General features: G+C 55.0%; 1 protein-coding gene across 6 annotated transcripts in view; it reads right to left on the bottom strand.

Moving 5' to 3' along the window:
- Positions 1-24,085, bottom strand: part of ubr4 (ubiquitin protein ligase E3 component n-recognin 4) — a 36,040-nt gene that overhangs the window by 2,344 nt on the left and 9,611 nt on the right. For 2 of the 6 annotated variants that reach the window (XM_047040958.1, XM_047040961.1), the window contains 72 exons: positions 23,920-24,077; positions 23,617-23,823; positions 22,601-22,702; positions 22,411-22,511; positions 21,900-22,287; positions 21,757-21,820; positions 21,458-21,649; positions 21,146-21,216; positions 20,834-21,026; positions 19,949-20,182; positions 19,651-19,821; positions 19,358-19,540; positions 19,037-19,195; positions 18,543-18,695; positions 18,200-18,427; positions 17,831-17,988; positions 17,539-17,710; positions 17,214-17,415; positions 16,879-17,042; positions 16,492-16,708; positions 16,173-16,389; positions 15,603-15,635; positions 15,285-15,348; positions 15,052-15,186; positions 14,707-14,881; positions 14,472-14,606; positions 14,248-14,369; positions 14,019-14,130; positions 13,770-13,900; positions 13,450-13,627; positions 13,173-13,286; positions 12,818-12,955; positions 12,532-12,700; positions 12,116-12,434; positions 11,593-11,802; positions 11,317-11,466; positions 10,974-11,201; positions 10,711-10,789; positions 10,363-10,590; positions 10,012-10,180; positions 9,685-9,829; positions 9,487-9,572; positions 9,294-9,381; positions 8,934-9,127; positions 8,601-8,840; positions 8,375-8,513; positions 8,097-8,222; positions 7,867-7,995; positions 7,301-7,738; positions 7,063-7,147; positions 6,208-6,335; positions 5,975-6,104; positions 5,712-5,869; positions 5,475-5,584; positions 5,144-5,285; positions 4,897-4,978; positions 4,637-4,810; positions 4,368-4,489; positions 4,080-4,277; positions 3,860-3,940; positions 3,650-3,737; positions 3,409-3,536; positions 3,193-3,300; positions 2,955-3,071; positions 2,380-2,570; positions 2,086-2,259; positions 1,862-1,961; positions 1,491-1,709; positions 1,239-1,352; positions 1,000-1,142; positions 528-653; positions 73-267 (listed from right to left, as the gene is read on the bottom strand). In XM_047040958.1, coding sequence (XP_046896914.1) covers positions 73-267; positions 528-653; positions 1,000-1,142; positions 1,239-1,352; positions 1,491-1,709; positions 1,862-1,961; positions 2,086-2,259; positions 2,380-2,570; positions 2,955-3,071; positions 3,193-3,300; positions 3,409-3,536; positions 3,650-3,737; positions 3,860-3,940; positions 4,080-4,277; positions 4,368-4,489; positions 4,637-4,810; positions 4,897-4,978; positions 5,144-5,285; positions 5,475-5,584; positions 5,712-5,869; positions 5,975-6,104; positions 6,208-6,335; positions 7,063-7,147; positions 7,301-7,738; positions 7,867-7,995; positions 8,097-8,222; positions 8,375-8,513; positions 8,601-8,840; positions 8,934-9,127; positions 9,294-9,381; positions 9,487-9,572; positions 9,685-9,829; positions 10,012-10,180; positions 10,363-10,590; positions 10,711-10,789; positions 10,974-11,201; positions 11,317-11,466; positions 11,593-11,802; positions 12,116-12,434; positions 12,532-12,700; positions 12,818-12,955; positions 13,173-13,286; positions 13,450-13,627; positions 13,770-13,900; positions 14,019-14,130; positions 14,248-14,369; positions 14,472-14,606; positions 14,707-14,881; positions 15,052-15,186; positions 15,285-15,348; positions 15,603-15,635; positions 16,173-16,389; positions 16,492-16,708; positions 16,879-17,042; positions 17,214-17,415; positions 17,539-17,710; positions 17,831-17,988; positions 18,200-18,427; positions 18,543-18,695; positions 19,037-19,195; positions 19,358-19,540; positions 19,651-19,821; positions 19,949-20,182; positions 20,834-21,026; positions 21,146-21,216; positions 21,458-21,649; positions 21,757-21,820; positions 21,900-22,287; positions 22,411-22,511; positions 22,601-22,702; positions 23,617-23,823; positions 23,920-24,077 — 11,321 coding nt within the window. The remainder of the gene's footprint in view (positions 1-72; positions 268-527; positions 654-999; positions 1,143-1,238; positions 1,353-1,490; positions 1,710-1,861; positions 1,962-2,085; positions 2,260-2,379; positions 2,571-2,954; positions 3,072-3,192; positions 3,301-3,408; positions 3,537-3,649; positions 3,738-3,859; positions 3,941-4,079; positions 4,278-4,367; positions 4,490-4,636; positions 4,811-4,896; positions 4,979-5,143; positions 5,286-5,474; positions 5,585-5,711; positions 5,870-5,974; positions 6,105-6,207; positions 6,336-7,062; positions 7,148-7,300; positions 7,739-7,866; positions 7,996-8,096; positions 8,223-8,374; positions 8,514-8,600; positions 8,841-8,933; positions 9,128-9,293; positions 9,382-9,486; positions 9,573-9,684; positions 9,830-10,011; positions 10,181-10,362; positions 10,591-10,710; positions 10,790-10,973; positions 11,202-11,316; positions 11,467-11,592; positions 11,803-12,115; positions 12,435-12,531; positions 12,701-12,817; positions 12,956-13,172; positions 13,287-13,449; positions 13,628-13,769; positions 13,901-14,018; positions 14,131-14,247; positions 14,370-14,471; positions 14,607-14,706; positions 14,882-15,051; positions 15,187-15,284; positions 15,349-15,602; positions 15,636-16,172; positions 16,390-16,491; positions 16,709-16,878; positions 17,043-17,213; positions 17,416-17,538; positions 17,711-17,830; positions 17,989-18,199; positions 18,428-18,542; positions 18,696-19,036; positions 19,196-19,357; positions 19,541-19,650; positions 19,822-19,948; positions 20,183-20,833; positions 21,027-21,145; positions 21,217-21,457; positions 21,650-21,756; positions 21,821-21,899; positions 22,288-22,410; positions 22,512-22,600; positions 22,703-23,616; positions 23,824-23,919; positions 24,078-24,085) is intronic. The other 4 variants (XM_047040959.1, XM_047040962.1, XM_047040960.1 and 1 more) reach the window with 4 other exon arrangements.

The following is a 24,085-nucleotide window of genomic DNA, read 5'->3' as shown; positions in this document are numbered from 1 at the left end:
TCCACTGACTTGAGAACAGCAGCCTATGGTGAGTGTAGAGAGGGGGGGGGGGGGGGGGTCGATGTCACGTACGTGTTGAGGACGTAGAGCACGGTGTGGATGATGTAGGGGATGAGGTGGATGTTGCTCTCGCGCCCTCCTCCGCCCGTGTCCACGCTGAAGGACTGCTCGGTGGCGAAGCGCAGGAACAGCAGCTTGGTGTCGTGGATGTTGAGCTGGTACGTGGGCTCTCTCTGTCCTGTGCACTCCTGCAGATATGTGTTGTGCCTGCAAGCCCAGAGGACGAGTCACAGTTGGAGAACACGCAGTGCAAGGTCAAGTAACCATGGGCAAATCACATTTCCTTGAGAGGATGTGAAGTCAGTCAATCTATCCAGTAAACATATCCACCTCTTGGAATCTATTTTTGTGATCTACCTACTCCATGAGTCAATGAAATTCCATATTCTCGGTGGACAAACTTTCCATTGTATCCAGACCAGTTTGTATGTGTGTGTAGGTGTGTGTGTTAGTGTGTGTGTGTGTACCTCGCCAGGCAGGTGGCAAAGGCTGATTCGGGGACATGCGGCCCCCACACAGGGAGCAGTCCATTGCACTTGGTGTTGGCGTTCTGGAGGGCAGCGCTCTCCCACTCCTCTCTCCCCCGGGCCAGCCTGGGCAGCAGGTTAACAGGCACACACATCAATGAAGAGGCACAGGAGCTCTTGTTGGTTAGTTGTAACTGATTTAACTTCTTGGACTCGCTGTGAATTATATTATTTTTGCTTGCTTTCCTACAGGTGCACTCATGCACTTCTTGAGGTTCATGTTGTTTAATTGTAACTTATTAAACTACATGCTCCATCTCGCTGTTTACGATCATTGACCTATGCACTTTTGTAAAGCTCTCTCTTGGAAGTCGCTTTGGATAAAAGCATCTGCTAAATGTAAATATAAAGGAGATACTGGCTGGTGTGTTTCCATGTGTGTGTATGTGTGTGTGTGTGTGTGTGTCTCTACCTGACAGCAGCAAGGTGGCAGTCATAGTGGACTATGTTAAAGTGTGAGACAGTGCTGTAGCCCTGCTGCTTGCGGGGCTTGTTCTCAAAGTCTTCCAGTGCCACCCGCTTGGTGAAGGTGTAGATCCCCAGGACCTTGGTAGGCTGGTGACCCAGACACAAAAACAAGAGGGACATGAAAACGGGTTCACTTTGCCGCCCCACGCCCTAGGACTGCATGGAGGTGTTGCTGCTGCGTACCTGGAACTTGTAGCCCTCCCTGCAGATACAGCAGGTCAACCCCGGCTCCTCTATCAACTCCTCCATCTGCTTCAGCAGCGAGGTCTTGGTCACCACCTGGCCCTTCTCATTGGTCTGAAACAGAAGAGCAGCAGGAGTTGAGGGCAGCACCACCATGGCCATCACGTCCCCTCGCACGATGAGCAGCCTGCAGCTAGGTCTGAGTGGGACTAATCCTTCAGGTCTGATGTGCCTTCCTTCCTGCCTCCCTACCGTCATCCCCAGCGTGCCCAGAGCCTTCTGTCTCATGGCCATGGCCATGCGCTTCTTCTCAGCCCGCGTCTCCCGGCGCGCCGCGTCAATCTTCAGGTTGACCTCGGCGTGCTCCCGCAGCGCTTCCAGCAGGTTCTCGGCCAGGGTGCCGATGCCCTCGTCGCTGGACACCTGCTCCAGCTTGTGCAGGTTGGTGATGGAGTCTGTGCCTATCAACATCTGGGGAGGGGGGGGAGGAAAGAGAAGGGAGGATTGGGGAATCAGCTGTGTTGTGTTGTGTCGCAGAATGATGTCAACTTTAGATCAATGTAGGCATTAGGATCCGAGTCGGTTCCCTGGGTCCCTGTGTGGGCCTGCTGGGTACAGGGTACCTGTGTGGGGGGGTGCTGAGTGGCCAGGCCACGCAGCAGTCTGAGGATGAAGGGCAGAGCTGGTCGAGACAGGAACTTCTTCCACACGTCAGCATCCAGGCTAAGAAAGAGTGGAGGTCAGAGAAAGCGTTTAATTCAGCCATTAAAAAGGGAGTTGTCTTTCATCTAGCGGTGACCACAGAGAGGCACACTGACACAGAGCAGACACCTGAAGAGCGTCTTACTTTTTGGCATTGGGGATATGTTTCTTCATGTAGTCTAGTGCACTCTGAGTGATTCCTTTCTGCAGAATCAGATCTTTGAGCTGATGGCCGTTGCTGTTGTTCTTGATCCCAGCAGCTATTTTACAGAAGCAGTCTAAGAAGACCTTATCATCAGCACTGTGCTCTTCATCATACCTGGGAAACACAGGGGGACGTGTTCATCTACAACATATAGGAAAAGAGTCTGCCTTCGTAGCTGTAGATGCAGATCAAACTGTCCTGGGCTACATTCGAGTGAGACATGAGTGTTTGTACTTGTCGAAGCTGCAGCAGGGTTTGAAGCGCTCCACCAGGATGCGCATCTTCTCCAGCTCTCCGAAGGACAGGTAGGGGATGATGCGCAGGAGGCCCTGCAGGACACTGGGGTTGGAGCGCACAAACGGGGTGTTGATCTGGTCGAGGAGCATCACCAGCTGGTCCTTGTCTCCAGTAAGCAGCAGGTTACCCTGGAAGACAGGAGCCTTTAACACCTGAAGAGCTCTGTCCTTAACCACTCATCAATGAATCAATAACTAATGATCACTTGATTACTTTTATACAGTTTAGAATGCTCTGAATATAATAAACAATGTTTGATCTATACCCTGCTATATTAAGCTCATGAGCACATAACCCGTGGTCATGTCCAGGAGAGAAATATGCTTGTCTATGATTTATGTTGCTTGTATCATTGATAAACTGTCATTATGCTGTTTGCTTATGCCTGCATAGCCATAAGTTAGTTCTTTGTGCGACACTCTGGAAGACCTGCCTACCACCAGCAGGTCATCAGGTCCTCTATGGATTTCATTGTGCTAGAATCTCTGGTCCCTGACGTGTCAGAGAGCTACCTTGTCCTCTGAGATCTCAGCGTTGGCCTCATCCAGAATGATCTCCATGATGCTCAGGACCTGCTCTGCTATGGAAGCCCCACCACTGTCCTTACTCTCCTGCTCTGCCACCAACGCCTAGACACACAAACACAACGGGTTAGGTTCATTTCATAGCATGGCCAAGTAGTATCCGACTTATCATTTAATAGTTGATGTCGTGGCCTAATTAGAAGCCAGTGAAGAGGACGACACCCACCAGGTTGAGTGTGCCCAGCATGACGTTGAGAGTGTTCATCTCTGGTTTGACCAACTGCTGCCTGTTTATTTTGACCTTCACACAGTAACTAAACAGCTTCAGCAAGACCTGGGCAGCGAGAAGAGCGAGGATAAGAGTCATTAACCACGGCTGTCAAATCTCTATCACTGGATTATGTCAGGACGTGTTAGCGGCTTCAAACGACTGTTGACCAACCGTGAGTAGATGTCTCCCCTGCTTGAAGTCCTTGATTCCAGACAGCCTGCTGAGCATGCACTCCAAGCCACCACACTGCGCCATCACCCCCGCCATCTTGTACACCTCCTCGTCATCCTCCTCTTCATCTACAGGTTGGTGAGAGGACAAAGACCATCTCAGCAAAAGGTCATCCTTCCCTCTCCTTAGCAGTATGACTCACTAGGACTGAGGCTTCATTAGAATGGACTTGGTGTCTCACCCGTGGTTGAGTCCAGTGACTCGATGAACTCCTCGGTGGCGTCTCCTAGCAACCCCCTCATCCGGTAGATGATCCTCATGGGCTCGCCCTGACAACAACCAAACACGATATACATCTTCAACAACAAGCCTCCACAGCTGCTAAGAACCACAGACGATATCCCTGGGTAGATCTAGCGGCGGGAAGTGGTGTGCATTTATTAGCTCTCACCTCGTTGGTTGGGCACCACACCTTCTTGTAGACCTCCACCACTGACAGATCCAAACTGATGATCTTGTTGTTCACTAGAAGCTGGAACAGGAAGAGGCATGAGAAGATCAGGGCCCACTTCCATCAAACAGTTGTGTCACCTCATTTGTTAATTGCAAACCGGGCATCCACCAGTGGCTGCATGCGCCATCAGGCCTGATAAGAGCACGGTGCCAGGTACCTCCATGCCGCTGTCGTCCTCCAGCAGGGCCACCAGGTCACAGTCCTGGCAGATCTTGTTCTTGATGTCCCTCATGAGGGGGCCGATGCCCGGCTCGTTGCTGCTGTAGGGGTTCCCTGGCATGCGGCCCTGCAGGAAGTCCTCCTGCTGGGGGTCTTTCTCCAGAGTCACAAAGAACTCAGTCACCTCGTTCTCCTCCTGGGGGAAGGGGAGATGTTTAGCTGTGCCCCTCGATCCATACATGTGTGTGGACATGTTATACGTTCCACAATACCCCCCTTCACTCACAGGGTAGATGATGCTGCATAGCCTCTCAAAGATGAACACTGGAGTCCGGTAGTCATCCAGGTTGTAGCGCTTTGCGGTCTCGATGCAAACCGCCATGAAGGCCTTGGTCTCAGACTCTGTCCCTGTGAGCAGACAGGACTAGGTTACAGCTCTGTCGTGTGCTAAGACACAGCACAATGCAGCCCTGCACATCTCTACCTGTAGCTCCAGCGTAGTGGAGGACTAGGCCGAGAGGTTTGGAAGCGGAGCCAGGGCGGGTGGGGGCGTACCTGTGGTCATGTCCTCCAGCATCTCCAGCAGCATGTCCTGGGTCTCGTCGATGAGCTTGGTGCGCTGCACCACCAGCTTCCTCAGGCACAGGTAGCCGTTGAGCACGGTGCCCACCAGGCGGCTCTTGAAGTGACGCTTGATGGATTCCACCTCCACAAACGAGGATAGTAGACCTGCAAGGCACACAGTCCGGGAGTTTAATACACATATTACTGAAGGCTTTAGTGCACGTGATGAAGGTCTGTTACAGGCTACATACCGGTCAGGCTCTTGAGGGCGTAGCCTTGCTGCAGGTCTGTGCTCAGTGTGGCCTCCTCCAATGCCAACAGGTTGGCGATTTCCTAGGGGAGTAAAAGCACCACTTAACTACGAGTTCATCTGACAGAGTACACTAATGTACTCGCTCATTCAATTCCAAACAGTGAATACATTCCAGATTTCCACAAGCTAGAGAAGATAGTAAAGGTGAGGTCCAGGCTGTCGTGGCTGGCTGGAGGAGCCAGTACCTTGGTGATGAGGTTCCCAATGTAGGGCAGGACCCCACGGGCTGCCAGGTACACCTTCCAATGAGCCGGCTTGATGAGCTTCTGGTACAGACCCAGGTACTCTGCTGCACACTCGCCAGCTACGCTCAGCTCATCCAAGTAACTGACAAACACACACACAGTGAGCATATTGCACCGATATGACAAATATCATCTATATTTCATATATTACAACATATGAAATGATTTTATGAAATTATATTACAATATATGAAATTGAAATTGACCTAAAAAGGTGATGCTGAAGGTCTGATAGTTCAACAAACATCTAGAATATTCCTGTGCCTCGTACCTGGTGAGCAGGTCCAACACCTGCTGCTTGCGGCTCGGGATGGTGGTGAGGGCTTCCACGATGGTGCATGCTGCCTGCCTGGCTGCCTGGGTGGCTGGCGTGAACAGCACCTGGGAGAGGCAACAACACAGCAGCCAGTGAGCCACGAGCTGGCATGCAGCCTGCAGCATGCAGCCTGCAGCATGCAGCCTGGGTGCAGTGGGCAGATGCAGCCCTAGTGGAGGTGCAGGACGCTACCTGACGCAGCCAGTTGTTGTGGCTGAGTTTGAGCAGCCGGGGAAAGAGGCCTTCTGACTTGGCCCTCATGAACTGTTTCCACTTCCATGAGTACTTCTCCAGAAGGTACTGCCTGCGCACCTCCGCCTTGTTCTGGGGCTTAGACGCAGTCTCCTGGCCTGAGGGCACAAATACATGGTCCTCATTTTAATACGGTTGTGATTTATACTCTGCTTGCATAATGTATGTATATGAATATTTCATATCATGCCATTAACACTCACATCTAGCTGGAAGGCACTTTTTCCAGGCTTCATAAGATGCTTTGGGGTCCTTTTTCAACCAGAGTTGGGCCTGAGCATGAATCTCGTTGCTGTAGGGCTTGACTGTGGTCAGCGACTCTACAGCAGAATCCTAAAAACAAACAAACACACAGGTCAGTGTACCTGACAGGGAGTCGTGCTGCAGTGGGTGTGTGTGTGTGTGTGTGATATCTGAGCAGCCGTGCTGTGTGTACCTTGTTCTTCTTGCTGGTGGGAGCAGGGGGTTTGATGAGCTTCTGCAGGATCCTCAGGCACATGAGCGTGATGTTCTCCACCACCACAGGGGTTTTGATGTTCACAGCCATGAGGAACAGGCTGAGGGCTGAGGGGGCAGAGGCATCAGCCCTAACCACACTCCTACCTCAGGGGGCAGAGGCATCAGCCCTAACCACACTCCTACCTCAGGGGGCAGAGGCATCAGCCCTAACCACACTCCTACCTCAGGGGGCAGAGGCATCAGCCCTAACCACACTCCTACCTCAGGGGGCAGAGGCATCAGCTCTAACCACACTCCTACCTCAGGGGGCAGAGGCATCAGCCCTAACCACACTCCTACCTCAGGGGGCAGAGGCATCAGCTCTAACCACACTCCTACCTCAGGGGGCAGAGGCATCAGCCCTAACCACACTCCTACCTCAGGGGGCAGAGGCATCAGCTCTAACCACACTCCTACCTCAGGGGGCAGAGGCATCAGCCCTAACCACACTCCTACCTCAGGGGGCAGAGGCATCAGCCCTAACCACACTCCTACCTCAGGGGGCAGAGGCATCAGCTCTAACCACACTCCTACCTCAGGGGGCAGAGGCATCAGCCCTAACCACACTCCTACCTCAGGGGGCAGAGGCATCAGCTCTAACCACACTCCTACCTCAGGGGGCAGAGGCATCAGCCCTAACCACACTCCTACCTCAGGGGGCAGAGGCATCAGCCCTAACCACACTCCTACCTCAGGGGGCAGAGGCATCAGCCCTAACCACACTCCTACCTCAGCAACTAAAGGTTCTACCTTTAATACAAGCAAATTGTTCAACAAACAAAAAAAGACTTACCACAGCGCAACCGTAACTCCCAGCATCCTCCTTCTTTAGATATGGAGTCTGTCAGCAACAGCATCTCATATTGCAGACTACTGACCTGTAAGGAAGCAAATAAACACACTGATGTCAAAACTCATGCTGCCTAAGGAAATACCTTTCGCCTTCACCTCGAAGAAACACATTTCCCACATACTCTTGTCTTCCAAACAGTAAGGACAGGCAGTCCAGTGTAAGTGGGGTGAATACCTACCAGGTCAGGATTGGCCCAGTGGCCTTTGAGTGCAGCTGACACCTTGGCTAGAATGAGGTCATTCATCTGCTGCGTGGCCTCCGGGTGATCTCTGGTGAGCAGGCAGACCAGCTGACGGACCTCCTCCCTCATGGCGGCCGTGCCCCGCCTCAGGTTGTACTCAAACAGCTCCCGGATGAGGCCCTGCAGCACCAGGATCTGCCGCAGGGCTGGGTTGGTGGCCAGGGCGCGCAGCAGGGTGATGCAGTGGCCCGTGACGGCCGAGGCACAGCCGTAGCACTTGTTGGAGGAGGTGTGTCCGCAGCCCAGCACGGACAGGGCCCGGTACTGACTGGCCGTGAAGGTGGGCTGGTGGCTGCTGCTGCGGGACGACTTGGTGGCGGCCTCTCTCTGCTGGAGGTCGTACTCCAGCAGCTCCTTGCGAGACGCTAGCACTTTCTGAGAGGGATGGAGGGAGGAGGTCACACTCGTATCCTCCACGACGGCTCGATGTGTCACTGAGACATGTTCAGCCTCGATTGAACCCTCGACAGAAAACTAACTGTAAATATCCCCACGGCCCTCACCTGGATGATCTTGGAGAGCTCGTCGAAGGAGGTCTTGCAGTCTCCGCTGTACTCCTGCGCCAGCTGCTGGATGTACCTGTTCACATTGGCCGAGGACGTGCCCAGCCCCGCCCCTGCTCCCGAGTCATCCTGGGGGGAGGACAGGGTCAACAGCATGAGTTTGGGTCATCAGACCATACATTTTCATTTGACTATGTCACCACCATGTCATCCCCATGTCCACCACCTACCTGGGGTTTCTCAGGTGCCGCCTCGTTGACCTTGGACAGCAGGCTCTCCAGCTGAGGCCGGTGGCCCATCAGCTGGTGGTACACTCTGTCAGCCTTGTCCAGCAGGGTGTTGATGTTAGTCACCGCCTGACAGAAACACAGCCGGCCACAGGCATGAGAAGGCTGGTGGGGACTTTCCCTGTGCTTATCATTAGAAAAGAAATACACCCCTAGTGGCTGTGGGTGGACATGACACTGTGACTGTCAACTGATCCGAGTGTTAACAGACAAATCCAGACCTTTTTCCTGTCCTCCTCATTCTCTATAGGATCCACAGCGCAGCACGGCCTGGCGTACAGCATGAAGTCAAAGCGGGCATACTTGCAGAAGCCACAAGCATTGCATAGGAAGGGGTCCTTTTCATCATAATTGATGGACCTGGATGAGAAACAGTCCTCGTCAGCATATGGGCTCTATACGTTCATCTGCTGAGGAATGAATGAGCCGGCTGAATCCTTTATTGACCTGCACTTGTGGCACTGGTAGACGTTCTCTCCACAGTTGCCACACACCCCGGGGTTAGCGGGCACCGAGGCGCTGCAGCGCGGGCACTGCAGGGTCTCTGTGGAGGCCTGGTAGTTCTCGTAGAAGTCCGAGAACTCGATCATCAGGTTGGAGGCCACGATGGGCAGAGGCAGGTCAATCTTGACCTCGGTCTGCCCGGGGGTCAGCTGAACCTTCTTGGCTTTGTGCCAGCGGGCAGGCCTGGGAGGACACACACAGGGCACAGCTAGAGAAGCAGCGCTGAGCGCGGGGGCTTCGTTTACACACCCAGTGGGGTTCGGGGCAGAAACTCACTTGTTCTTCAGCTCCACGATGGCCTGCACAGTCCTGTTGTTGTAGTAGAGGTTGATGGTGCGGACCATCTTGGTGCGCTTCAGATCGCCGATCTTCACCGTGACCTTGCTGATGGTGTGGCTCCCGATGAGCTTGACCACCTGCTGAGTGGTGGTGTAGCGCGTGTCCACTTTGATAGACGACAGTTTGATATTCTGAAGAGGTAGGAAGAGAGACCAGGAGTTGACTGTTCAGGTCAAATCAAAACAAGTGTACTTTCAGTGCAAATGCTACCCAGAGACCCTGCACAGTACCCAGCCACAGCCCCCCTCCTCCCTGGCTGGAGACACGGGGGGTTCTGAACCATGCAGCTGCACTTACAGAGAAGGGAACTTCTGGGTTGTTGCACACCAGGCAGGGGTCACTCTCCAGGAAGAAGCCATCAAACTCCACCAAACCAGACAGGGTGCTGCACAGGAGAAAACAGAACCATGGTGAGTGAATAACATCCCAGCGACCTGCCATCATGATCTGCTCATCGCTCCTGTGTCTATCTAGGCAGTTGTTATCATACTTGTAGATGTTGGAGTTGGGATGGTTGGTCAGAATGTGGTTTTGTGTCCTCAAAATTTCCACGGCCTTCTGGGAATACTCCTTCAACTGAAAGACAGGAGGGGGAGAGTCAGGAGGACCTGACTTGGAGCGTCTCTTTCTCAGCAGCTAGACTGCGAGATCCTGCGCGGGCGTCGACAGCGTGAGCTTTCGGACTCACTTTCTTCTCGGTCTGTGGGGTCTTCAGGGAGAAGTAGCCCAGCAGGTCCACGAACTGAGCAGCTTTGCGTCCGTATGCAGGCAGCTCGGGCCAGATGGCCCAGGTCAGGTCCAGCAGCAGCTCCTGCTGGGACTTGTTTGAGTTCCTGAGGGAGGGGGAGGGGGGTCAGATACACACCTCCTGATCAACACACGCTAGGGTGGCTTGTTGTGTCTAGATTCTGAATTCCTGTTTGTGGGTCTATACTGGTTTAACATGCAGGCATGGAGGACATGGAGCTGTCCAAGTGCATCCACAACAGCCCTCGTCCAGAGGCACAGTCAGTACCTGTAGATGTGCAGGGCTAGGCAGTGGGCCTGCCAGCGCACAGCAGATGAGTTGGACTCGAGCAGGAAGCAGCGCAGGAACTGGATGAGCGTCTCCTTGTCGGCAAACTTGTTGAGCTGACTGACCAGCGCTGTGCACAGCTGGTCCTCCTGACTGCCCACGCCATCGCCTGAACAGAGACCCAGCCAACACAACACTCAGAACGACATGTTCCTAGCCTAGGTACAACACTAACACTAAGCACTATAACTAAACCTTTCCCCCTCTAAAACTCAAAACAACTACACCTCAATCGTGTGCATGGGGGAGTTCTGCTCTGCCCCTAAATGAGGAGTTCCCTCAGCCTCTCACCCTCTTTGTCCTTCTCCTTGTCCTCCTTCTTGCTCTTCTTACTGGAGGACTTGCTCTGGGAGGACTGGGAGGCCCCGGTGCCCCCCGCCCCCCCGGAGCCCCCGCCTGAGGAGGAGGAGCTGGCCAGCACCTTGCTGCCACACAGGGCACAGGAGAGCAGCTGCAGCAGCACAGGGGACACGCCCTCGTCCACCAGGAAGCTGACCTGCAGCAGGAAGTACAGCACGGCTGGAGGCCAGAGAGAGGAGGGGGGGAGAAGGAAGAGGGGGAGAGGAGTCAGGAAGGGAGGCCAAGAAATCAATTCATTGGTTCATCAATTTCAGTCAAGTGTCGGTTCAGGCTACTTACAGTCATCCTTCATACAGAACTTCTGCCAGTTGATGGTCCTCTGGGTGGCTATCTCAGCACAGGCTTTCAGGTGTTCCATCTATGGTGAGAACGATACAGTCTCTTAGGCGAGGCAACAAACAGGCGAGCATGAATGAGCATGAATGAACATCTTCAACATGAACATGAGGCAACATGAACATCTTCTACAGTGCACCCGACTAGGGAGCCTGTGCTTTCTCCAGGGCTCCAGGCTGGACCCAAGGCCTTAGCAGGACTCTCACCAGACTGATGAGCGTGTCGTACTGCAGGGCGGAGCCCGAGGTGGCCGTGACCACCCCGGCCCGCAGGAAGATGCCCTGCTCCTCCAGGAGCTTCTTGATGGCGCGGACGTGGGAGTCGAGCGTGTGCAGGTCCCTGAGCTGCCGGTACTTCTCCTTGGAGCCGCAGATGAAGAGCAGCAGCTTCCGCACCTGCCGCCTCACGAAGGGGGTCTGCTGGATCATCAGGTACTACACACACACACACACACACACACAACACACCACGCAAGCCCATTAGTGTGAGTTTGGGGGTGTGTGTGTGTGTGTTAACGGGGGTCCGAGCAGTCTGGGAAAACACACGTACTTCAGACAGGAAGTAAAACCAGGAGTGGTCGAAAACAGGAGGCGGGATGCGGGGATTGGTGTCTGCGATCTTTTTGATCTGATAGGGCAGCCGCAGCACCATCTCAGTCAGGAGCTGCGAGTAGGCCTCAAACACATCTGCTGCATGGCCCTGGGGGGACACAGAACACACACACGACAAATGAAATCACAGCTTGAGAATTCGCCCAAATGAAACTGTGTCCACTGTGGTCAGCTTTCAGGGGTTGAAACCAGGACGTCTTCAGTTCCTCCGTACCTTGACATACTGGCGCAGGAAGAAGGGGCTCATGTCTGGGGGAGAGGAGGCTGTGTGGGGTCTGAGCAGCTGGCTGGCCGCCACAGGCTCCTCCTCCCCCTGCTGGCTCTTCCAGAAGTCCAGCAGAGACTTGAGCACGTGCAGACAGTAGTCGATGGCGCCCAGGCTGAGCAGGGCGGTGGCTGTGGCGTTGGAGATCAGAGAGGACGACTGCAGGGACCAAGAGGGAGAAGCCCAGGTGAGCCACCACAGCACAGAGTCCATGACATGAGAAGAAACGTTAAATACGTATGCCAGCTAAGACAACAGGGTAGTGGATAACATCCACTGGTCGTGTGTGGATGAGGAGCGTAGCAGAAGTGTGTGGATGAGGAGCGTGGGAGCAGTGTGTGGATGAGGAGCTTGGGAGCAGTGTGTGGATGAGGAGCGTGGGAGCAGTGTGTGGATGAGGAGCGTGGGAGCAGTGTGTGGATGAGGAGCGTGGATGAGGAGCGTGGGAGCAGTGTGTGGATGAAGAGCGTACCTCGGAGGAGGACTTGGAGCCTGACTTGGTGCGGGACATGAAGACGCTGAGCAGCCTCATGATGACCAGGTGCACCTCGTTGATGGGGCTGCGCTCGTTCTTCTTGGACACGTCCTTCTTGTGCATGCCCAGCTCGGCGATCAGCTGGGCCAGCAGGTCGTCCAGGGCGCCCTTGTCCTTGTCGTCCTCCCCGTCCAGGTCGGAGGTCAGCATGAGGACCACCTGCATGTAGGGGATGGCGTGGACCCCGCCCACGCAGTGCAGCAGAGGCAGGTGCTGCAGCAGGCGCTCCAGCAGCATCAGACGCACCATGTGGAGCCTGGAGGGGAACACGCACGCACACAACCCTGGGAGTCAAGTTCAGCCCTCTGTCGTCCAGGCTGGTGTTGTCTGTGTGTGTGTGTGTGGATGCTGACCTGTTGCTGGTGTGGATGTCTCCCTCGGTCTCGCCCTCCCCCTCGGAGCCCTCCCCCTCCTGCTGGGCCGTGGTGGTGCTGATGGCCCCTGTGCTGGAGCTCACGCTGCCCGGCCCCGCTGGGTGGCCCTCCACTGTGGTGTCTCCATAGGCACTGCTGCGGCCCGACACTGAAACACAGCCAGCAGAGGGGGGGGCGGGGTTAGGAGCACAGCCTTGGGCCAGGGGCAGGGTGCTGTGTGGGGGTGTGGGCCCAGAGCAGCAGCCCTGGCTGGAAGCCCCCTCACCGCTGTGCTCCCCGGCGACAGAGTCGATGGCGGAGCCCCCGCTCTCGGAGCCCACGCTGCCCCCGTGCTCGGCGGGGGAGGTGCGCAGGGTGGAGCCGTCCGTGGCCGCCGTGCTGCCCTCGTCGTCTGAGGCTGGGGCTGAAACCATAACCACAGCTGTTACAGGAAAAACACCAGACACTCTGGCCTGGCCGGAACAGGCTAACTTGAAACTGCACGTCAACACACACACACAACTGAAAGTCACTGATTTCAGCAAAATACGTAAGAAAAACTGAACAATTGATGCCCCAGAAAGTGTTGTTGTGTGTGTGTGTGTGTGTGTGAGAGAGAGTGTGTGGTTGGGCCTCGTTACCTGATGCTGTGGTGTCTGACAGGGTGCCTGCGTCCAGGGAGGAGGAGCTGGGAGCCTGGCCAGACAGGCCAGACAGGCCCAGACTCTGCAGGCCCAGGGCACTGCTGCTGCTGCCTGCACCAACACAACCACACAGGCTTCAGCACCACAGCACCACACAGAACAACACCGCTGCACTTTCCTTTCTACTATCAATCAAGCCGGTCAGACCATCAAAGCTTCAGTTCCACCCCCACGAGTGTGTGTGTGTGTGTCCTGGGTGAGTATGGGTGCGTACCTTGCTGGTCCTGCTGCAGGCTGAGAGCGATGGCCAGCTCCACCATGGTCTCGTCGTCTGCGTCGGGGGGGATGTCCAGCATGGGGGGGAAGCCCTCCGCCCCCGCCAGCAGGGCCTCCAGAGGAGACGGGTTCCCGTTGTTGACGTTCTCCGCCGTCTCCAGGACCATGGACTCAGACTGGGACAGAACACCAGAACACAGGTCCATCCAGTTCAAACACCCCATCCCAACACACATGGTCCCGTAACACCAGACACCTGGGCCCCAACACAGAGGCCTGCAGGGGCCGTTAAGCGCCAAGCTGTTGATCCAGTCTCACCACCATCTCAAAGTCCCCGTGGTCCACCTCGCTCTGGTCGTGGCTCTCCTGTCTGCCTCCCTCTCCCCCCGGCAGGCCGGACGGCTGCATCTTGTCGTCAGCATCGTCGTCGTCGTCGTCGTCTTTATCCCCTGTGACGATGTGGGAGTGGACAGGGTGAGGACCAGGCCCCCTGACACCAGGGCTGTGCCCTTCCTGTCACGTGACGGTCTACAGGTGTGGAGTCAGGGGGGGGGGGGGGGTACCTACCCATGGGTGTGTTGGAGCGTGGGGGAGATGGAAGGGTCACATGGCGGCGTTTGTTTCTAGGTCGAAGCACTCGAATCAGGGCCTGCTTACAAGCGAAGCTCACAGAGATGTCCTGGAACGAGACAGAAGAGAAGGTGGTTACGGTCTTTTATACACAGTACACGTTTTTCAAACGAGGCAGTACAGAGTATATCAGAAAAGAAAGAGTCTCAATACAAATGTAACATACCGGGCACAGTAACATCTGCATGTAGATTTTGGAAGCCACGTTGATGTAGTCGAGTTCACACGTGCAATACCCATGGATGATGTCCACCAGGGCGTTGACAGTGGCCTCAACATGAGTCAGACCTGGAGGAAGGATCAAGACAACAGGAATCACAACAGAGCCCAGATAAAGGAGCCGGCGAGCAGAGATGGCTCCAGCCCTGCTAGGTATGGATGCTGCTGTACCTGGCAGACAGGCAGGGGCCAGGAAGGCGTTCTTTGGTTTGAGAGCATGGAGCTTCCAGAAGTTGTTCACCAGCTGCATGATGAAGTTACAGCTCTCACTGTCCGCTGACTTCTGCACGCCGTCCTCTGTCATTTCTGGAAAGACCACGAGCAAGGTACGAGGTTTATATGTCATCATGACCACCAAAAGGATGGACTCAGGCTGGTGTCAGTAGCTTAGTGAGATGTTGGCTACCTGTGTCTGCATGGGGGGGCTTGGTCTCGGTGAAGTGCACCAGGTTGTTGGGTCTCATGATGGCGATGGAGCGGGCGGTGATGACCAGCCTCTGGAACACGTCTGGATCCAGGTCCCTGCCGTCACGGCTGCAGCGGTTCAGACACTGCACCGCGTTACTCAGCAGAGACTGGTCCTGCACACACACAGACACACACACACAGGGACACATTACACAGCTAGAAAGCTGTAGGGAGGAGGTATTAGGTGCCAATATCCTTCCAGAGATGAATCCTTTGAGTGGTTTGGAGGGCGGTCCTAATGGTTGCCACAGCAGTGTGTGTGGGTGTGTGGGTGAGAGGGTACCTTGTGGTTGTGGTAGGCCGTGCGGCTGGTGTGCAGGCTGGCCAGAAGCCCCTTGGTCTGCTGCTGCACTCCTGCTGGAGTAGGCATGGACAGGAGCAGGGTGGCCAGCTCAAGGGCAACAGCCTTGTTCTTCTCCTGAAGACACACACACACACACACACATTACAGCTCCTACATCCTTGTGGCTGTGTACAGCAGACTGGGAGAGATGAAGGGCCTCTTTCTTCACACACCTTTTCATTGGAGGAGCCCACAGCGAAGCAGCTCTCCAGAGCCTCCAGAGAGCTCACCACCAGCCTGGGGGAGAGACACACTGTCAGAACGGCCACAACCACCTTCACACGCTATTCTAGCAACTAATAACCAGCAAAAGCAACCTGAAGTCAGCAATCTGTAGTCTGCTTTTGAAGCAAGACTAAGTTTTGTTGTTAGAGGAAACCTCAAAGTGATGTTTTTTTTTCTACTGTGCGTTGTAAATGGTATGAACAAGCTTGGACACACAAACACAAACACACACCATGCAAACAAGCAGAGAAAGGACAGTTACTAACCGGTCCAGGGTTGATAAGGACTCAGTTTCACAACTTTTTATTGTATTTTTGGGAGCAAAGAAAAAGAAAAAAAAATGTGAGGAACACAGAAAGAAACAAGTGAAAGTAAATGACTCAATTGAACAGAAGAGAGGCATGCAGAAACAGGTCCTCATGAGAGCAGCCATGCACTGGACACACACACAGACACACAGAGGTCCCCCTCTCCACACCAGCACCCTCAGCTGACTCAGGGTCACCCTACAAGTGGACACCACAGGAACTACCAAACCAATGCACACAGGTTTGGCCGCATGGTAATAACAGAATGGTTTTGAACAGCTCGATAAGAAGCTTCCATTACCGCCTCAAGAAACTTATTGAAGTGGTATAAGCAATAAAACTAGCTTTTAAAAGGTTATATTGCTTTACTAGAAAACCCCATATTTCAAGTATAACACCACTATATCATCAACACTAAAACCCATCAAATACGACACCACTATTACTCTAAACTCTAATGAGAAGCAGAACATGGCACTCTTGTCAGAAAGCCCTGCGGTGACCTCTGACCCCCGGGCCCGGTCTCACCTCTCCAGCACCGTGCCGCTGGTGGAGGTGGGCGTGGCCACCTCTCCGTCCACCGTGCCGTTGCCCTGGTTGAGGTTGGGGCTGCACACGTTGTTGACCGAGGCCGAGGGGAAGTCCTCGGGCGGCTCGTCCGGCCAGCCAAACTGCTCCTTGGTCTTCCCATAGATCTTAATGGAGTCCAGCATGGTCACGCCCGCGGGGTCGACAGAGGCTCCGACTGCAAAGTCACACACGGACAGAGTCACAGTGGGCCTGGAGACTGACCTTTAGTGAGCGTCTCTCGACACTGGGGCCACTGTGGGTGCGCCCGGGTCCTTACTGAAGATGGCCAGCTTCTTGTCGGCCTGCAGGGCCTCCTCTCTGGTGAAGGGGAAGTCGAACCAGCGAGCGCGGGTCAGGTTCATCTGCATGGTGCGGCCGAAGATCTCCACGTAGGACGGGGCCCTCTCGATGGCCTGGGTGCCCACCTGCACCCGCATGCCCGTCATCACCATGGAGCTGTTGTTGTTCACCGCCTCCACAGTGAAGCCACCAGGCTGGGAGACACGCAAACACACAGTTAAGGACGCCAAAATATACATGTAACAGTATAGTTAGTATATACAATTGTGTATGTGTTTTTTTTATGTGAAATCACTGGACGTCCGCCATGAGTGTCCCAGCAGACCCTTCACGGAGCAACGCATCCCATGTCGGGTGTTCTCACCTTGGTGTTGGCCACATACATGCCGGTGGAGTTGAGTCTGTGTTTGATCTGCTGGCCGTTGTAGACCTGGAGCAGGTCGTTGCCCCCAAACTCCACCTCCGTCAGCTGCTGGTTGTGCTCAAAGAAGTCCACGGGGAAGGTCACCTGGCTGGAGGTGCGCGTGGCTGGGGAACACAAGATTAGCTGTCACATACATGCCCGCGATATGAGACGCCTCCGGGACACAGGGTTTTCAGAGCCAAAACTCAAGGAAACTCAAACTCATGGAGACCAAAGTCTTTTGTTTGTAGAGAGAAGGCGTTCTTAGTCGAGGTCTAGACGGCGAGCGGACTCACTGGCGGCGGCGGCCTTGCGCTTGCGTACGGGCTTCATGATGCTGATGGCGCTGCTGGGCTGCAGGGAGGGCTGCAGCCAGTAGGAGGTGTTGTCCACGTTGGCCATGTAGATCCGCAGGCTGCCGTCCTCACACAGCAGGATCATGGTGGTGCGCTGCTGCTCGTTACTGGCCGTGTGGCGGATAGCCACCATGTCCTGGATCTGAGGGGGGGGAGAGGACGACAACACTGTTCGTGATGCCGTGTGCAGACGACACAGATCTACCAGTCTCCTTGTTTGACCCCATGGTTCATCCCAAGTGTCGGGGTGTGTGGTGTGGCCTACCTTGGCCTTCGCCGGCAGGGTCTTGATCTCCTGGATGAGGAAGGTGTCTGGCTTGACCATGATGACCAGGGGGATGCCTGTGGTCTGCTGCACACAGCACACCAGCCCCGGGTGGTTCATCACCTCCGACCACTGGCACAGGGCAGGGGACATCTTACTGCCCCCATTGGAGCTGCACACACACACACACACACACACACACACACAGAGATTCAGGTTGGATTGGACTCTCCTTTCCTGTGAAACGTCCTCATTTCATAGTGTGTCCCTGTGGGGTTGGAGTCATGGTTACCCTTTGATATTGATGTTGAAGAGCCTCTGCACGTCGCTGGTGCTGCGGCTGACGGTGGCAGCGAAGGACTTGCCCTGGCTGTAGCTGAAGAACAGCATCTGCAGGACGTGAGAGTAGTAGACCGACACCCCGCCCCCCGCCACCTGGCCGTTACTGTCCTGAGGTAGACCAGAACACACAGCAGGTCAGGGACAAGAACCACCTCACAGGGTCAACGTCTAGACTGGCCCCTTATGTAGGGTACATCATAGGCCTTTTAGCGTGAAAAGCATCCAGGTTGTCCTCCAGGTTCACCTGGTACAAACAGATATGTACAGGCTTCTGCTGCCGTAAGTTCTCAGAAGGTGGTGGAACCTTCCAGAAAGTTACCTTGAGGTCCTCGTGGTTGATCTCCAGCACACTGGTGACGTAGAAGGGCCCGTGTTGGGCACTGCTGGACTCGTCCATCACCTGGGTGTACATGTAGCCGGCCGAGGACATGATGACAATGATGTTCTTGCCCTCCTCGTTGAAGAGGAAAGTGGCATCGCGGATCTTGGAGCTCGGCAGCAGGAAGTAGTACATGGGGCTGAGGGCGTCCACCGACAGGTCGTAGATCTACGCAGTCCACAAACGTCAAACATCAACTCCTCAAGCCGTGAAACAAGCACACAAGTTCTTGTGCGTTAACAAACGACCAAACGCCATGAAGCCGTGTAAGAACATGACGAACCTTAACAAAGTCAGCGGTGATGATGGCCAGCTCTGTCTGAGAGCCGGGCAGCCAGATGGCCTTGATGATGAAGTTCCCAGTAGCCAGCTGGGGGTGAAGCACCAGGTGGTCCGACACGGAGCCTGTGCTGCTGAACGTCAGCACGTGGCAGTCCTGAGGGGGGCAGAGGAGCGGGAGGGGTCAGAGGAGTGGGAGGGGTCAGAGGAGTGGGAGGGGTCAGAGGAGTGGGAGGGGTCAGAGGAGTGGGAGGGGTCAGAGGAGTGGGAGGGGTCAGAGGAGTGGGAGGGGTCAGAGAAGTGGGAGGGGTCAGAGGAGTGGGAGGGGTCAGAGAAGTGGGAGGGGTCAGAGGAGTGGGAGGGGTGAGAGGAGGGGGAGGGGTCAGAGGAGTCAGAGGAGTGGGAGGGGGCAGAGTCACTGGGACACACCAGGATGGGGATGGATCCTGACGGGACAGTGTGGAGGAGGGAGCTGCTGGGGGAGGCCGGCTGACTGACCTTGAGGCCGCACACGGCCAGGTAGTCCTCGTTGCAGGGGTTGCCTGTGAGGCTGAGCACGGTGAAGGGGACCGGGGCGGAGGCCAGGCGAGTCAGGGTCAGCTTCCTCTTGCTGGAGTCGGCCTGCTTCAGGAGGGCTGACAGCTGCAGCACTGTGATCTGCAGAGGGGGCCAAGGTCGACAGGAAGGGAATGTTTGCAGTAGGGATCAAACACAACACAAACAACGTGATCACAGCTCCCCTTGCCCACATACAGTCTAGGACCATGGTCTAATCATCCATGTGTTCAGAGCAGCTTAGAGAGCTAGCGTCCTGGCTACCTTGCCCTTCTCGTGGCTGACAGCCAGGTGCTGGCGGCGGCCGTGCGGGGAGGAGAGCACGCACATGGCCACGCGGCGCAGGACGTGGGCGCTGATGAGCTGGCGGATCGTCTGGCCCTGGTCTCCGCTGTAGTTCATGCGCACGTTCTCAAACGCCCCCTCCTGGGAACCCAGCGTGGGGACCTGGGGACGAGCACAGCAGGCGGGAGGGGAGGAGGGTTAGGCACTGGACAGCCCAATGGCATCGGCCAGATCGGTCAAGAACCAGTGAGCCAGATGGACGGGGGTGATACCATGAGCTGGTCGGTCATCTCCACGCTCTTGTCCTGTGTGTGCAGCTCGTTCAGGGCCTGCTGGGCGCGGCTGCTGCTGCCCACCGCGGACGCCTGCTGGAAGTTGGTCTGGATGGCGTCCATGAGGAAGATGAGCATCTCCAGGACGACGGCAGCCGTGGACGAGCCGCACTGACACGGGGGAAACAAGGAGTGAGTAAGGGAGATGGTGTCGAGTGACGAGCACAGGCGTGAACACACTGCACCCCTCTGACACAGCCCCTGCTGAGGGGAGCGGTCCCCAGACCCAGGCCCTCACCACTTGTGCCAGCAGTTCGTCCTGACAGCCCTCGATGCTTTTGCATACGCTGCTCTTCTTGGGCTTGTCGTCGTCACAGGGCTTGCCGTCGCAGATGGTCACCTTGCCCTTATCGGCCGGCGAGGCACTCTGGTGGCGCATGGCGCTCTCGGGCATGCGCAGCTCACTCTGGAAGGCGGAGGACTCCTTCAGGGTGGAGCCCATGCCACTGCTGGGGCTGCGCTTGACCAGGGCCTGAGGGCCACAGACACAGCCAGTCAGACCTCACCTGGTCTCTCTGCAGACCTCTGCACACACACACTCACACACACTCCACACCGAGTTACGTAGGATGTCACCACTTATGGCCAACCTCTCAGCTTGTAGTTTTTAATAACTGACATGCAGACCAGAGACATTGTTTGATAAAACAAGTAGACAGGAGTATCTGGTCATGTGAGCATTAAAACAAGCACATGTTAACTATTAGAACTGGTTAGCTAATACACACACTAAATCACTACAATCACACCCACAAACACACCAAACACAAATAGGATGCAAATATCTGACTAGAATACTGATCATAAATTCAGGTAACTTGATGATTAGTGAGTTTAGTACTGAAATTACAGTATTCGCTTAGTGTTACATTTTCTTACTACTGCATGCAATATCAGTGTTAACTACACATGCATATCTTGTCCACATTGTTACAGTGAACCCGTTTCAGTTTATTCATGTAAACTAATTGTTTGTAAAAAAAAGACTTGAGGGTTTCCCCCCCTTTGTAGACACTCACAGTGCATTCTAATGTGGGGCCAGATGAGGGGGCTAGCTAAATCCCTGACCAACTGAAATGACTGTATGAAAATCAATGGGAAATGATTTGCAAGCCAAAGTTACCGCAGTTGTTCTCTTCCCATGATGACCTGAAGTATTCGGTCTCACCTGGCAGCTGCCATCCTCCTTGGCACCGCAGTCACAGAAGAAAGAGCCGTATTTGGCATAGGAGATCTCATGGTCTTTGTGACAGACCTTGGCACACACTGTGCACACACCTACCCCATCCACCATCTTACACGTGTGACAATGGTACCTGCAGGGGGAGGGCGACACACTCAGACAGCAGCACAGAGGAGGAGACGTGGACACGTGTTCTTACGCACACACACACACATCAACCACGAGGGGGGGGGGGGGGAGCCACTCTTTTACCAATGCTGGTTCATGAACTCCTTCTGAGTGATGGTGAAGGTGCAGAGTTTATTGCACAGGGAATCTTCATCCTGTAAGGTAAGACAGAGTGACACATGAACAGGGGGCCCCAGCATGGCTCTGTGGCCATGCCCTGCCAGCTTACTGAAGCGGGAGCGCGTCTGGTCTCAAGTGTTCCCCTCCAGCACCACACCAGCACAGCCTAAGACTGGAACTAAAAGTGAATGGGACTTGTCAGTACTAGGACACGTGTCCCTGTATGGAGGGAGAGCGGGAGGTGTCCTGGTGGTGTGCTGGAGGACGGGTCCTTACAGAGTCCTCGGCCTGGGAGTCGTCCTCCTCCACGGCCAGCTCCTCCACCCAGTCAGAGTCCACCTCCATGGCCTTCTCCTCCCCCTCCATCAGCAGGGCGGACGAGCCCTGGCCGCTGCTCTGGCGCAGCGCGTTCATCACATCGGCCAGGTAGGAGATGATGTGGCACGAGCACTCCAGCATGCTGGCATGCTGAACATGAAAGCAGGGGGGAGGGGGGTTAAACATGTTCTCATTTTGGCCAGTGAAGGAACAGAAAAATAGGACTATATACACTAGAATGCCAGAAGTCCCGTTACCTTGCCCTGCGTCAAATTTGCGCTCACTTTCTCCACAACATTCTTCTGGGTCAGGTACTTCTTGCTGCACGGGAGAGGTGGAAGTCAACACAGTGTGACGGTGAAAGGCTTCCCTGCCAGGGTCCAGGGAGCAGGGTACCTACCATCTGGTGAGCCAGTCGATGGCTGCCCGGTGCAGCTGCAGGTGCCCGGCCCCCTGCCCGGCGCTGGCCAGGGTGCTCATGATCAGCATCAGCTCTGGGAAGCCCGTTCCATCCCCAGTGGCCAGCATCTCGGTCGCCATGGGGATGAGGGTGCTGAGCAGGACGGTGCACACGCCCTCGCCCACCTGGCTGTTGTCGCGGACGATGTGCGTGGTGAGCACCTGCAGCAGCTGCCTGTTCTCCTGCACCGTCTCCAGCTGCTCCGAGTCCTTGGGAGGGGAGGCAGTCATGCGGGTGAGCCAGGACTGCAGGCGGGAGGGCTCCACGCAGGCCAGCTGGGCCAGGGAGCCGCACAGACACAGCAGGCTGGGGTTGGGACTCTTCTCCGCTAGGGGGGGAGGAGCACAGAGACCAGGTCACAACCACAACCCTGATGACTGAGCACTTCACAACATGGTCTGGTTGACCTACTGAGGGGTAGCAAAGCACAAGCAGAGAGAGGAGGACTTACTGAGCTGGAACAGCTTGGTGAAGAACTTCAGCACTCTGTTGCAGAATTTAGCTGACAGACTTTCGTTGGCTGTCGCCATCATGATCTGGACCAGCTCCCCACTAGAAGAAGACAAGGCCACAGTGGGTTATGATAACAGGGTGCTGGGATCACGAGAATCTCCCATGAGAAGACATGGCAGGAAACCAACCTGAAGGAGAAGAACTCCTCCATGGCCTTGCGCACTTGGCTGCTCTCCAGCTGTCTCTCCAGGTACTGCAGACACTCCTCCAGGACAGCCTCGTCCAGACCACTAGGAGACACCAGAGTCCTCACAATCACAGGGCCATACATGCAGCTTGCACAGAGTCTAGCAGACTTTTAAACATCTCCCTAGACCTAGTCCTGGTTCCTGATCTCGGTGGAGTCGACCTGTGTGTCGGGGGCAGGGATGGATTAACCAGCGGGCCCACCGGGCCGAGGCCCTGGGGCCCAGGAGCTCAGGGGGCCCCTAACCCAGAGCCTCTGCGTATCGTCGCTGTTATTAACTTGATATGTACTAGTGTATTGATATGATGATATGCGCTGTAGCCGGTATATGCTAGGCTTAAGTCATTGATGTCTTTAACAGGGCCCCAAAAGTCCTACTGATTAAACAAAAAAATAGCCTAAACATTCACTTTGAAGATGTCACAAGAAAGAAACCATCATGATACCTTTCAAGTGAGTGTTCATCCCCTCAGTTTATCTATCGGACTTTAGAGGGGCTGAGTACTCCATATAATATGGGCCCTTCAACTTTGTAGGGAGAAATCCAAAAAGGAAGTGCAAAAAAATTGCATTACAGCTGTGTCTAAGCACCCCCAACACACATTATTTATTGAAGATATAATATTGTTAAGCCTATGATGGTCATTTTTCAAGAAAGAGAGAGGGTTGTGTGGGCTACAAATGTACACTAGTCTATGGTTACAACTATCTAATATTTTTGGAATACAAACATTGTTTATTTTGTTGATTACTCAAGTACTTTTGCGTTTTTAAACAACAATATCAATATAATTGCTGACCCAAAAAAAAACATTTGCTAAAATATTTTTTGGGGCGGTGAGGGGGGGAGGGGGAGGGGGGCGCGGGGGCCTTGACACATCCAGGCCCAGGGGCCCGTGGTTTCTTAATCCGTCCATGGTCGGGGGCTAAGCCCCTCTGGTGTGCGTGCGCTCTTGCCTGTTGGGGTCGGCGTGGTTGGCGATGATGTTGTAGCAGCCGGTGACCAGGCGCTCGTACACGCGGGCCAGGTAGGCGTCCGACTCGGCGGGGCCCAGGATGCGCTCCAGCGACGTGCTGCTGATCTCCGCCACGCTCTCCGTGCTGCTCTCCAGCAGCAGGGGCAGCAGCGTGCGCACCACCTGCGGAGGGTTCAGCTCCTCCGTCCTGCCGCCGGGGACAAGCACCACGGGTTAAAGGGCCCCTGCACCTAAATAGTGTCATTCGATCCGTGGCCCTGGGTTGATTCAAAGGAACACTTACACGATGAGGTCTCCGGTGAGGCGCACCAGAGACAGCAGGATGTGTTTGAGCGAGGCGGCCAGGCTCAGGGACTGGCTGCTGAGGGTTCCCAGGTGGGCCGCCTGAATGGCGCTGATGTAGCTCTCAGATGGAATGGTGTCGTTGGCAAAGGCATTACGCTGAGGAG

This window comes from Hypomesus transpacificus, chromosome 18, assembly GCF_021917145.1.
Source record: "Hypomesus transpacificus isolate Combined female chromosome 18, fHypTra1, whole genome shotgun sequence".
In the NCBI taxonomy this organism is placed as follows: domain Eukaryota; kingdom Metazoa; phylum Chordata; class Actinopteri; order Osmeriformes; family Osmeridae; genus Hypomesus; species Hypomesus transpacificus.
Note: the sequence above shows the minus strand (reverse complement) of the source record. Positions and strands in the feature narration are given on the sequence as shown.